At 41.6% G+C, this 13293-nt stretch overlaps 1 protein-coding gene across 1 annotated transcript in view; it reads left to right on the forward strand.

Annotated features, from left to right (window-relative positions):
- The window catches only part of PROM1 (prominin 1), a 117289-nt gene that overhangs the window by 73577 nt on the left and 30419 nt on the right, over positions 1-13293 (forward strand). The window contains exons 6-11 of the mRNA XM_024119531.2: positions 875-938; positions 1824-1913; positions 8239-8456; positions 10612-10686; positions 10879-11004; positions 12940-13003. Of these exons, the coding sequence (XP_023975299.1) occupies positions 875-938; positions 1824-1913; positions 8239-8456; positions 10612-10686; positions 10879-11004; positions 12940-13003 (637 nt within the window). The remainder of the gene's footprint in view (positions 1-874; positions 939-1823; positions 1914-8238; positions 8457-10611; positions 10687-10878; positions 11005-12939; positions 13004-13293) is intronic.

The raw sequence follows: 13293 nt of genomic DNA on the forward strand, positions 1-13293 counted from the left end.
TGTATGTCTTCTTTGGTGAAATGTCTATTTAGGTCTTCTGCCCATTTTTTAATAGGGTTGTTTGTTTTTTTGATATTGAGCTCCATGAGCTGTTTGTATATTTTGGAGATTAATCCTTTGTCCGTTGTTTCATTTGCAAGTTAACTTTACTCCAGTAATTGGAGAAATGAACAATTAAATAATAATGCACATTTTCACTAAGGAGATGGGCAATAGTTATTTTATTTAAAAGTGGTAACACCCAGTGTTGCAGAGGGTGTGGGGAAGCAGACCCACAAAGACACAGTAGGCAGAGGGTGAGTGGCCCCAGCAGAGGTCAGTAATAGCTGCTAAGTAAAATGATCCTAGGGTGGTAGATTTCACACAGCCTCAAATTCTCTGCAGTTCCTCCTTTCAAGAGGTGGATCTATTTTCCATCCCCTCAAATCTTGGATGTGTCTGTGACCTGCTTTGACCAAACAAATGAAGTAGACGTGACCTTGTGCTAGTTTTGACCTTAGGCTTCCAAAGGTCTTGCAGTGTCTACTCTTGTCCTGTTGCTAGAGGGACCACTATGTGAAAACACCCAGGCTGGCCGCTTGGGAGGAGAGACCACATAGAGAGAGGGATCCATTTGTCCCCAGCCAAGCCAGCACCAACCAGGAGATCGGCATAGCCAATCCACAGAATCATGAGAAATAAGAAATCATATTTCTTAAGCCAATAAGAAGTCTGAGCATCCAAAAAATAGAAATATCTCTAAGAACCTGCCTTTTTTTAAAAAAAACACTCTGATTCAGGATAATTTTCATATGTTAAATCTCTTTTTATTGTGGCTTGGGAAACCTCCAGAAGAAGAGCTTTCATGTAATCTTTTTTTTTTTTTTTTTTAAAGCAAATTGACTATGTACTGGACCAGTATACCACCACAAAGGCAAGGGCATTCTCAGATCTGGAGAGTGAGTAAAATTTAATGTTGACTCAGATGTGTTTGTTTTGGCTAGAAGATGCTATGGCATCTCCCATAAAACATGGACTAAGAAATGTAGTATGCTGTTTTTGCAGTTTCTGCGTGAACAGAGGGTGAAAACAGAACAGTAATTCCCTAGCATTACTGACAACGTGTAGTTTGTTACTCAGCCATTAAAGCCTAGCATTTATTATAAAAATGCTTCTGCTTTCCTGCACAGACACCTGTTCTTCACTCCCCACGCGGGAGAAGAATTGGGTCTCTGTCCGATCTGCTGTTAAAGACAGATATGGGCCCCCCGGAGAAGCGAGTGGCTTCAGGAATTAGCGGGGTGGGTGGTGCTGGCCCCACGTGCTCAGTGGTTAGCAACCAGGGGCTGTTTTGCCCTCAAGACGACATCTGGCAACATCTGGAGGCATTTTCAGTGTCCCGGTTGGGTCCCATCCATTGGCAGAGGCCAGGGATGTGGCTAAAACCCCTGCAACGCACAGGGCAGGTCCCACAGGAAAGACGGATCCGGCCCTCGACGTCGATGGAGCCCAGGTTCAGAAACCCTGGTCCAGCTGGAGAGGTTAGGGACACCTGCAGCCGTGCATCAAGGTGATAAGGTGAACCTATTCCTAGCAAAGAAACACTGAGTCTGCGGTGGTTAAGTTTGCACGGGGGCGCAGCTGGTGTGAGGGCTTGGAAGTGTGCCAAGATATCTCCGCACGAGAGTCCACGGCCATACGGGGTGTGGAGAGAAAAGTGGGATTTCGCATCGGGAGAGACTAAACCAGGCAATGAGATCGGCATCGGGAGGAGACTGAGAGGTAAGAGGAGAATAAAGAAAGAGACCCCACCCTCACTGTCCCTTATGCTTCTTGGAATGTAGATATTAAGTTGTTGCTGGGAGGCGGAATTTTCGAACAGCTCAAACCCAGAGTGGTCCCTGTGCTGGATGACATCAAGGCCATGGCAGAAGGTAAGCACTGTGGCAGCAGGACTAAGACAGCCTCCACCCGGAACGCTCAGCCTCTGAGGCTCCCTCGCCCTTTTCTCGTTTTCCCTGAGGGTCAGCTAGGGCAGAGCCATGGTCCGTCCTTCCTTCCTTCCTTCCTCCCTCCCTCCCTTTCTTTCCTTCCTTCCTTCCACACCCGGCCCCGCCCATCTTTCCAGTCTCTTCCGCCAGCACCCCACTTTCCATTCTAGCCGTGAATCTCAGTGTTCGTTCTGATGTAAGTCCCCAAAGGTATCATTCTTCCCCAGACCCTGTACTGCACAGGCTTCCTCTGCCTGAAATGCCACAGAACCTTCTTCTTCTAACATGCATATTAGAAAATTGTGTTCCTAGAATGTGTATTTAGCCTTGACAAAGAAGTTGAAAACAGCAAGGCTTGTCTTTAGAATGAGTCTTACCCCTATGGTTGAATCATAGTCAATCGCAGCAGAGGTTCAGTGGTACCTGAATAAAGGAAAATAGATGGAAGAAAAAAGAAAACAAACAAAAACATAAGTTTTCTTGCTTTTGTCCTTACTGGGATATTGTTAGTGTACAACAGTTGTCTGAAGTTCACAACAAATACACTTAAACTCAATTGAAATAAATCTTCAGGCAGTGGTTAATTTTGTTTCTGTCCATTAGCCGTATTTCTGAAGGAAGGACATGGGTTGGGGAGGGGTCCTTCCTTCCTTCCTTCCCCTCATGGTGAGGAAATGAGGCCTCCTGCCAACCGTGTTATTGACCGAGGAAGCTGATTGTCCAGCCCCAGTCAGTCCTCAGACGAACGCAGCCCCTGCTGCCAGCTTGACTGCAACCTCAGGAGAGATCCTGAGCTCAACCACTCAGCTAAGCCAATCCCAGATTTCTGACCCTCACATACTATGTGAGATAATAAACCTTTGTAGTTTTAAGCTGCTGACTTTTGGAATAATATCTCCTGCAGCAATAGATAACTAATACGGTACAGAATCCGCAGTGGCAGCTATTTTCCTAAACCATCAATTTCCTATCCAGCCTTCAACACATGGAGAAGGAGAACTAAGAGCTTCTGATTTCCTAGTCAATATACTATGCTATTTGTGACTCATCAGAATATAATACTCCTTGATTTTAAGGCAGCATATATTGTATAGACCATTGGATTAATTAATGTCTTTTTTGGGGAAAAGAGGAAAGTACCGCATTAAATGCAAAATTGATTGCATGCTCATTTCACTAAAGTTAAAATGTAAAAAAAGAAAGCAAAAGGAACCAGTGAATCAGGGAAATACGGTAATCTTTAAAAACTGAAAGATGGCCCACTATGGAAACAAAAAATAATGAGTGAAAGAAAAAATGCACAAAAATGGTAACACAATGGGCTAATAAGGGGCATGGTTTTAGATAAAGAGCTCAGTGTCCAAGGAGTGTAACCTCTTATTCCTGTTAATTACATTTTGTTACAACTGAGTGTTACATTTCTTTCCTCCAATAACCCCATTTACGACACGAAATGAACTCTTTGTCTTCATGGCCAACAGATGGCCCCCAAACCATGTGTTATTGTCCTTTATTGAAAATTAAATGACATTAGTCATAAAATGACACCCTACATAAGTAGGGTGTCAGGTTGAAATATCAAAATACTAAAAAAGTGAATTTGCAATGGAGCACCATGTGCTTGTTTATTAAGCCCGTTAACTAATAGTATATAGTGGAGGGTCTGATAACTACCGTAATTTCGAAGTAGTGATGAGCAGACACAATACTGCCAGATATCAGCAAACACTGGATATTAAATGAAAATATTTCTGATTTTTTCAGTGACAGAGGCACTGACAGAGATTCACTGTCTACTTTCAAAAGAGAATCAAAAGGCTAAAGTGTAACTGGAGGCTAGTGGAAATGAAGATGTGGGTTTGGTTTGGTTTTTTTTCTTCCAAGTTCACAAATCCCTTTGAGTCTGTGCACAGACCCCAGTTTAAGAACCGCCGATTTCACCTCAAATAGTTCAGGTTTGTCCAGGTAACTGATTATATCAGAAACAAGGAGCTCCAGGTTGTCCTAGAGTTGAATGAACAGTCTTCATTGATTACTTTGTCACTTGCTGTTTGAGCATTTCTGCCACGGGAATGATAATGAAGCCCAGACTTTTTCCCCAGAGAAGGTTCCTTCCATAGCTGCCCGCCGTCTCTCCCCCTCACCCCCGCCTTCGCCCAGCCTTGTGTCTTAGCAGGAAATATCACTTAATTGGCGGGGACAGAACTATGAGAAGAGGTGGACACCTTGGTGGCTCCTCATTGCTTCACCTTGAGACTTCATCACTCATGTCTAATAGCCACGCAAAACCTTCCCTCTCCACTGCCCTCGGCATCCCTCTTGCTAATGATCCTCTGGGTCCCCTCATTATAACTTCAAGTGTTTGCACTTCACTGATAGATTACTCATCATTTGGGCTGACCCTCTGACCTTTTCCAATCAAATCTCTCCTGTCATCTCTCTTACTCTCTTATAAACATCTTTCGAGTAATCATGTGTCATTTACCTGATTCATACAGACAAATCTCTATCTGGTTTTCAGCTAAGTGGACTGTTGTCTCATGCAACTGAAACTAGCTTCAGGTGAGGCTTGATCTAGTAGTGAGATTCTTTCCACCTAGCTGTTCTCTACAGTGTCTGCATCATTCTAATGCACACTCCGCTTGCAGTTGAGAGAGGGCTGACACCAGCTACACTGGCCCTCCTGCTCAACCAGATTTCCCCTCCAGTTGGGTCATCTGAGGTCCCATGGCCAGCTCTGAACCAGTGCTACCCAGGGGAAATGGGTTGGCTGGGGGCAGTCAAGGCCCACTCCTTAAGCTGAGGGTGGAACCCACGTTACCCAAACTCTGCTGCACCACAGGGGAGGGCTGACATGGCTTCTGAGATGCCAGCCAGCCAAGTCCAACAAAGCAAGTGTTTGTAGAATTGATCAGCCATGAAGTAAAATTTAGAAAGCTATTGAGTGTTGAGGTCCTGCCCTGTGGCAATGCTATATAGCAGGTACTTTTCCTGCATCATGTCAGTCGGTGCTCACAACAGCTCTGTGGGGTGAGTATGGTTACCTCCATTTTACCAACTCAAGATAGTGAGGCTCAAAGTTCATGTAACTTGTCCCAGATGAGGTAGCTGGGAAGTGGCAGAGTTGGGATCCAGACCCTGGTCTGATTATAAGGCCTGTGCTGCCTGGACCATTCCAGATGGTATTTGGGTACATGTGGGAGTGTTAAGGTGTAGGGTGCTTCTGGGCCAGCCACAGCAACACAGCACAGTGTAACTTTGAAAGAACAGTTGGGAATCTGGAGTTCAAGAGCTGGTGTGACCACAGGATGATGCCAGGCATCTCTGCACCCCAGATCCCTCTCAAGTCAGTGCATTGGAGTAGTGGTCGGCCAAGATCCCGTCCAGCTCCCAAATTATGTGAAGACAAATGCTGTGCAAAGTGGTGCAACGTGGTTGGCATGTACCTTTACTTTTTGCCTCATGGTTTGCCCAATTTTTAAAGTCGATTAAAACAGATTTTTCTTTTCTTTTCAGTGCTTCCTGTATTATTGAAGCATTTTATATATATATATATATATATATGTTTTTATTTTTTTTAAGCCAGCCTGAATAAGTTAAACTTTAGCCTCTGATGTTGCCAGAGCTTCTTAAAATGTACTCAATAAACTGCTTTGTCAAGTTTTTTGCTAAAAATCCTTTGCGGGCTTCCCTGGTGGCGCGGTGGTTGGGAGTCCGCCTGCCGATGCAGGGGACAAGGGTTCGTGCCCCGGTCCGGGAAGATCTCACATAATGTTAATTAGTTAAACTGAGAATCTAAAATATCTTTCCACTGACTCCAGATACATAATATATGTGACCTTGGTAGGCTTGGAATGACCCCCAGAGTTATAACCCAGTAGACATTTTATAAAATGCTTTGAAGCCTTTGGAAAAAAAAAAAATTATTACTTCTGAGTCCTTCTTGGGACATGACAGCGTAGCACCCAGAACCTAGAATGTCTGTACATGGTGCCTAAATGGACACATGCTTTCTGGGCCATCAACTCATTTTATCATCCATCATTCTTTGTTGTTGCTGTTGTTTGTTTCTTGCCTTAAAATAACACATCTTGAAGTCAAAGTGGAAAAGGCAATGAGAGGTAAACCACAGAACATTAAATAGTAAAATGTTAATTAGTTAAACTGAGAATCTAAAATATCTTTCCACTGACTCCAGATACATAATATATGTGACCTTGGTAGGCTTGGAATGACCCCCAGAGTTATAACCCAGTAGACATTTTATAAAATGCTTTGAAGCCTTTGGAAAAAAAAAAATTTATTACTTCTGAGTCCTTCTTGGGACATGACAGCGTAGCACCCATAACCTAGAATGTCTGTACATGGTGCCTAAATGGACACATGCTTTCTGGGCCATCAACTCATTTTATCATCCATCATTGTTTGTTGTTGCTGTTGTTTGTTTCTTGCCTTAAAATAACACATCTTGAAGTCAAAGTGGAAAAGGCAATGAGAGGTAAACCACAGAACATTAAAATGTGAGGTGTGTGATGTGAGTTATATTTTGCAATGCTCTTTTGCATTCTGTTGTGTGTTTCTAGTTGCAGCTGTGTTCTTTGATTCTTGTTTCCCTGTGACAGATATTTATTGAGCCTCTAATATGAGCTGGGTACTAGCTCCATGCTTTGCTGATAATCCTGGGAGGTAGGTGGAAAAGATGAGAAACTGAGGTCCATAGTGACTCTTTGATAAAATCTTTGTTATTATTATTATTATTATCTCAAATACTGTTCAGATAGTAGTTTTTCTGCTGCCTTGCTATAGCACCTTTGGCAAACGCTTTCACCTCTCAGGACCTCAGTTTACTCATCTGTAAATTAGGAGGCTGTTGGGTCATCTCCTGGTTACTAGGGGAATCTGTGATTCTAGGCTGTGCCTTAGCAGGTTTGCTCTTAGGAGATGGCATTGCCCATGTCATCCAAGATGGTACCCCAACCTAGTTTTGATGACTTACTCTGAGACCTGGGGAGGCTTCCAGGATTGGACTGTATGACCCTTCATCCCCAATTCTATCACCTTATCTGAATAGAAAATCTTGGAGTCTGCTTCAAACAATCTTTTCTCTTGAATTTTGGTCCGATCCTGGAAGGTAGTAGAAGAACTGGAGTGAGCCCTCATAATACTTTCAGCAAGAGACCACGACATGAAAGCATGAAAGTGTGTGTGTGTGTGTGTGTGTGTGTGTGATTTTAGAACCAAGTTTTATGTGGTTGCCAGGGAAAATTGGGAAAACCAGTTTTTAAGGGCATTTACACTTTCCTAGCAACATGCAATTGTGGCCTGATGCCCTGACATCTGTTCTGTGAGCCCGGAAGACTTACTTGCTTAGAAGAAAATCAGTGCCCTCTAATTTAAGTTTCACATCTTTTACTGCTGTGATTTTAAGTTGCTGTAGAAAAGAGTTGTATTTTGCTACCTCCCAAGTCATGAATATGGATTTCTATACCCCAGAGAAATCAAGATAGCAAACAATTTTTAGGGATCACCTAGTATAAGGATGTGTCCTAGGCTGCAGGACTTCCAAAATAAAACAGGTGGACTCACTGCTATTGAGGAATTTCAATTTGACCATTCTAATCCCCACATTTTGTGATGAACATGGTGGTGGTTTCATCATTTTTCAGATGAAGACATTGCCAAAGAATGTTCAGGAATCGATTTCCGGTTACATAGCAAGTAGCGAAGTTGGGATCTGTACCTAGACTCGCCTGAATCCAAATCTGTGATCTTAACCATCGCTGTGTCTACTTCCAGCTCTTTGACTATCCATCACCAAAATCCTTCTGGGTGTGATCAGTTTTTATGTGAATTAAAACTGCTTGGGATTGAAGATGCTGGCCTGTCTGGGCTGACCTCTTCAAAGCTAGGCAAGGCTAGGGCACTGACACCTTTTCCTGTGGCTTCTGTTCCAATGCTAGCCAGTTAATGCTGTGCCCACGAGTCCCAGTCACATCCCTAGGTTGGTAATCACCCCTGCGTATTTGAGAGAGCCCCCAGGTAGGAAAGCTGAGTTGGTTGGAGTAGCTGGCAGAGGCAGAGGAGGCCATCAATGTCTTTGTATTCCCCTTTCAGACTGCCCCTCACAGCAGGCTCCTCTGGTTGCCTTCCAGTGTCATTTACAAGTTAATCGCAAGTTCCTTTAGGTTACTTTTGTAGATGAGAAGGGATTTTTCCATTTGCCAGCCCAGTGGGTGCCTCTGTTCTGAAGCGGGCTGTGTTCCTACAGAAATCCAAGAGACCAGAGAAACCCTGGTCGAAGTGAACAGTATCTTAACGGACATGAGACAGTTATCTGCAAATCTTAGCAACAGCCTGAGTAATGTTAAAAGGAACCTGGAGCAAGCACTCACTGACCCCATGTGCTCTGTGCATCCGGTAATGACCACTTGCAGCAACATTATGAACTCTCTAAGCCTTCTGGATGGCAGCATCGATTTTGATCAGGTGAGGAGGTGGCTCCAGGGCAGTGTCATTGGGACAGCTGGGGAGGGCTAAGCATGGGCTCACCCATCAGGTGCCCAGTGGCTGGGGGTCTCTGTCAGCCTTCCTGGTTATTTAGCCGTCATGTTGGAATGGCTGCAGGAGGAGAGAAGGAATAATGGGAAATACTCCTTGAGAGTTCTCTGCCATCGATTTGATGAAATATATCAGAATGAATTTAGCTTTTTTTTGTTCAGATTCTTCTTTTTTTAATTTTTATTTTATTTTGACAGTTTCAGTGTGCATTTTATAAGATATTAGCAATATTCCCTGTGTTGTACAATGTATCCTTGTAGCTCATTTTATCCATAATAGTTGTACCTCTTAATCCCCAACCCTGATATTGCCCCTGCCCGCTCCCCACTAGGAACCACTAGTTTGTTCTCTGTATCTGTGATGAATTCAGCTTTAAAAAGGAAAAAGGAAGCAGAAGGCATTTTTGTAGACCTTTAAAAATTAAAGTATATTTTTAAATGATAGGCCTAGTATATTAACCACAGGTGCCTAAATATAAGGTAATTTCTCACATTCCCAAAGAGAAGATTAGAAAAAAAAAGAATTTGGAGCAACTTGAATATATAAAGTTCTGGGATGTAGATAAAATAATCATGTCTACTCATGATTTTTAGTGTTTCAATATAGTGATATGTACACATCGCACTTTATATAAAACAATATTTTAATATAGCTAGATTTTTCTGACTTTCACATTTCATGAATCAATTTTATTCAAACACTTCACATTCAACATCTGTGTTGAATCTACTACAATCACTTTTGTTGTCATCGAACAGTTTTTCAGAGTGTAGGACCTATACTTGCATTTAAATTGTTTGAAATCGAGTTCTTTTGGGGGTAACTTTTTTTTAACATCTTTATTGGAGTATAATTGCTTTACAATGGTATGTTACTTTCTGCTGTGTAACAAAGTGAATCAGCTATACATAAAAATATATCCCCATATCTCCTCCCTCTTGCGTCTGAGGTAACTTTTAATTTTGATGGGCTTTTAAAACATGCAGAAAATCTGCAAGATTGGTGTACAAGGAAGCCCTGTTTACATCTTTCACCCAGATTCACCAGTTGTTAGCGCTTTGCTCCATTTGCTTAATGGTATTATTTTATCCATTTATCTATGTATCTGTCATCTATTCATACTATCGTATATATGCGTACAATACTATGCATTTTGTCCTTTTCTCAATCATTTGGAGGTAAGTTGCAGACATTATGCCCTTTTACCCTTAAATATTTCAGTGCATTTCCTAACTTTACATAACCATTATGATTACCAAAATTAGGACGTATGACATTGACCCAATACCACTGTCTAATCCACAGTTTATATTCAAATTTTGCCGATTTTTCTAAAAAATGCTCTTTAAAACTTTTTTTTTTTTTCCTTTCTGCAGTTTAAGTTCCAGCCTAGAGTACACATTGTCTTTAGTTGTCATGTGTCTTTAGTTCCTTTAATCTGGAACAGTTTCTCAATCTTTTTTCTTTGGTGACATTGACATTTTTTAAGACTGTAGGCCATTTATTTTATAGAATGACCTTCGATTTAGGTTTGTCTGATGTTCCCTCATGATTCGATTTGAGTTATGCCTATTTATCAGGGACTTCACAAAAGTGATGTTGTGTCCTTCTTGATACGTTGTGTCAGGAGGCCCATGATATTTGTCCCAGAATTGGTAAGTGGTAGAACATGTTAAATCCATGTATAACACTATAAATGAAAAATTTATTCCAGACCACTTACCAATATAACCACTATTACTTTTAAACATGTTTTTTAAAAGGTTGTTTACAACTGTATTCAACAATATTCAGTACCTGAAATTGTGAGGTCACACGTATTCAATCTGTGTTCAATTTCTTGCCCTTATCTTTAGCTGACTGCAATAAGAGACCTTCAAACATCTAAAATTAGTGCTTCTAGAGTCCATTCCGAGCTAATATGTCTTCCTCCAACAATACAATATTGTTCAAAGGAAACTTAGATCACACCCTATAATATAGAGACTTCAGGACTTGGATTTAAGATGATTCCCTTTTTTATGACAAATAATTTTGGGGGGGGTAATCACCTTGCTTTATATCTTGTTTTATAAAATTTCAGCTCCCATCTTTGGATGAACAAATTGGTAACCTTAATGATATTCTTCAAACAAATTTGTCCAGCCTAGTCCAAAAGGTATGTTTTTTGGAAAAAAAATACAGTAGATTATTTTAAAGAATAGAATAGTACATAAGGAAATAGGTAACAGCAAAAAAGCAGTGAAATTCTGGACAGGAGTTGCCAAGAAGGGTGATAGATGTTATCCTCAAGGTAATTTTGTTCTTTCCCATTCAAGAATTTTTTATTATACATCTATTGTATGCAAAGCACCTTGCTAGGACCATAAGAGATAAAAAGAAAAACATGATCTCATCTTCCTGGGGCTCAGAATTGGATGGGTATAGTGTTGGACCCCATGCTGATTCTGACATAAGATGCTCTCCCACTCTGCCGGTGAGTCAGCCATGTTGATTTTGTTTCTTCCCACTTCTGCTCATGTGTATAGGCTGTGTGCACTGCCTGGCACTCTCTTCTTTCTTCCTCTCCTTCGCCCAGCTTCTTGGGCTACTAGGGACTAGTTACTTTAAGCTTTATATATCACTTTCTTAATGAGGCCTTCCCTGGGCATCTTGACCAGATCAAAACCTTTTTTAATACATTCTTACAGCATTGCAAATATTCTTTGTTAAGTTCCTCACAACTGTGATTATTGCTTTCATGTCTTGATTGTGCCACAAGACTGTAAATCCTAAAACAGGCAGGGGTCACATTGGTCTAGAATACTGTGATTTCCCCAGTAGCCTAAAAAGGAAGAGAATAGCTTTATTCTTGACTCTGTCTTTTAGCATGGGTATAAAACAGTCATCAAATATCTATTAAACACTCATCTACATATACTAACAAAGGAAGTGTCCCCTTAAACAAGTCATTGAAAACTCTTGGTCTTTGCACTCTGATGTCACCTCATTTGTCAAATGAGGGAATTGAACCAGGAGATCTGTAAGACCTCTTCCAGCCATTAAACCTCTTATGATGGGTGACCTCCCCAAGTCCAAACACAGATAAATGTAGAGGGGTCAGTTGTACCAAACCAACACAAGCACCAGTGTGCTGGGTGGTTTAGTTGCCTTTGAGGAAACAGAAGTCATGAATGTTCTTTTTATGGCATTGATGTTGCTAGGCTAAAGTGGAAACTTGTTGGCACCATAAATCTTATAAACTTTGTAACTTAGATTGGACTGCTATAAAAGAATATCATAGAGTAGGTGGTATATAAACAACAGAAATTTATCTCTCACACTTCTGGTGGCTCAAAGTCCAAGATCAGTTTGCCAGCAGGGTTGGGTTTTGATGAGGACACTTTCCAGGTTGCAGACAGCCATTTTCTCATTGTATCCTCACAGGGTGAAGAGAGCTCTCTGGGGTCCCTTTTAAGACGGCACTAATCCCGTTCATGGGGGCTCCACCCTCATGACGTAACAACCTTCCAAAGGCCCCACCTCCTAATAACATCACACTGGGGATTAGGATTTCAACATATGCATTTTGGGGAGATAGACATTTGGTTCATAAGCGGTTGTAATCACTTCAGTGTTCCCTAGCAGATGTCTAAATATGTCAGCAGACAGTGAGAAACACAAATTAAGCCCCTTCCAGAAGAAAGGCTGTGCTGATTAGTTGAGTTGCTTGGAAATAATGACATTTTCCTGTCATGGATTTAGCTCCAAAGTGATACAGCTTGGCATGGTTGTTTGGGTTTTCGTTTTAGCCTCACTACAATTTGTATTCTTTCTGAGTTGTGTTTTAGGACATTACTATTTTCTATGAGATTAGATCTCCAATTTTATTGTGTAATTGGTCTGGAAAGTAAGATTCTATTTTTAGAAATTCACTTTATAGCCGCACATGGTACATTGTACAGATCAGGGTTTCTTAACCTCAGCACGATTTGGGCTGGATAATTCCCTGTGGTGGGGCCTGTGCACTGCTGGATATTTAGTAGCACCCCGGCTCGTGCCCACACAGTGCCAAGAGCACCCACACAACTGTGAAAACCAAAACGTCTCCAGACATTGCCAGACATCTCCTGGGGGACAAAATTGCCCCCAGTTGAGAAACACTGGTATAAATACATGGAAGCTTTTAACATGAATTAAAAATTAAAAATTAAAAACTCTTAATATGATCTTCAACAGATACAATTTAAAGCAAGTCCTCACTAAAAGGGAGTTTTTTTCTAGACTTTTAATGTATCATGATCCTTTCAGCCTTAAGATGAAGGTTACATTTTAGTATTGCTTCTCTGCTCCATTCTAAGCTTACCATGAATACTAGTGAACTGCTCTTCTACTTACACTGTATATCCATTGATTTTGAATTATTTTTTAGGGCTATAAATCTTTTAATGCTATACCTGGGATAGTGCAAAATGAAACCGTGAACCTCGTATCAGGTGAGATTCCCAAATGGAAGTAATTGTGTATATCTTCTTGTAAAGAATTGGCTGGTTAGTACAAAGAAATGTATTGTTAAGAATTGTTCTTTTTCCCTCTTAAAAAAATATTCTCGGGCTTCCCTGGTGGCGCAGTGGTTGAGAGTCCGCCTGCCGATGCAGGGGTCATGGGTTCGTGCCCCGGTCAGGGAGGATCCCACATGCCGCGGAGCAGCTGGGCCCGTGAGCCATGGCCGCTGAGCCTGCGCGTCCGGAGCCTGTACTCCGCAACGGGAGAGGCCACAGCAGTG

The sequence above is a fragment of the Physeter macrocephalus genome, chromosome 7 (genome assembly GCF_002837175.3).
Source record: "Physeter macrocephalus isolate SW-GA chromosome 7, ASM283717v5, whole genome shotgun sequence".
Classification (NCBI taxonomy): Eukaryota; Metazoa; Chordata; class Mammalia; order Artiodactyla; family Physeteridae; genus Physeter; species Physeter macrocephalus.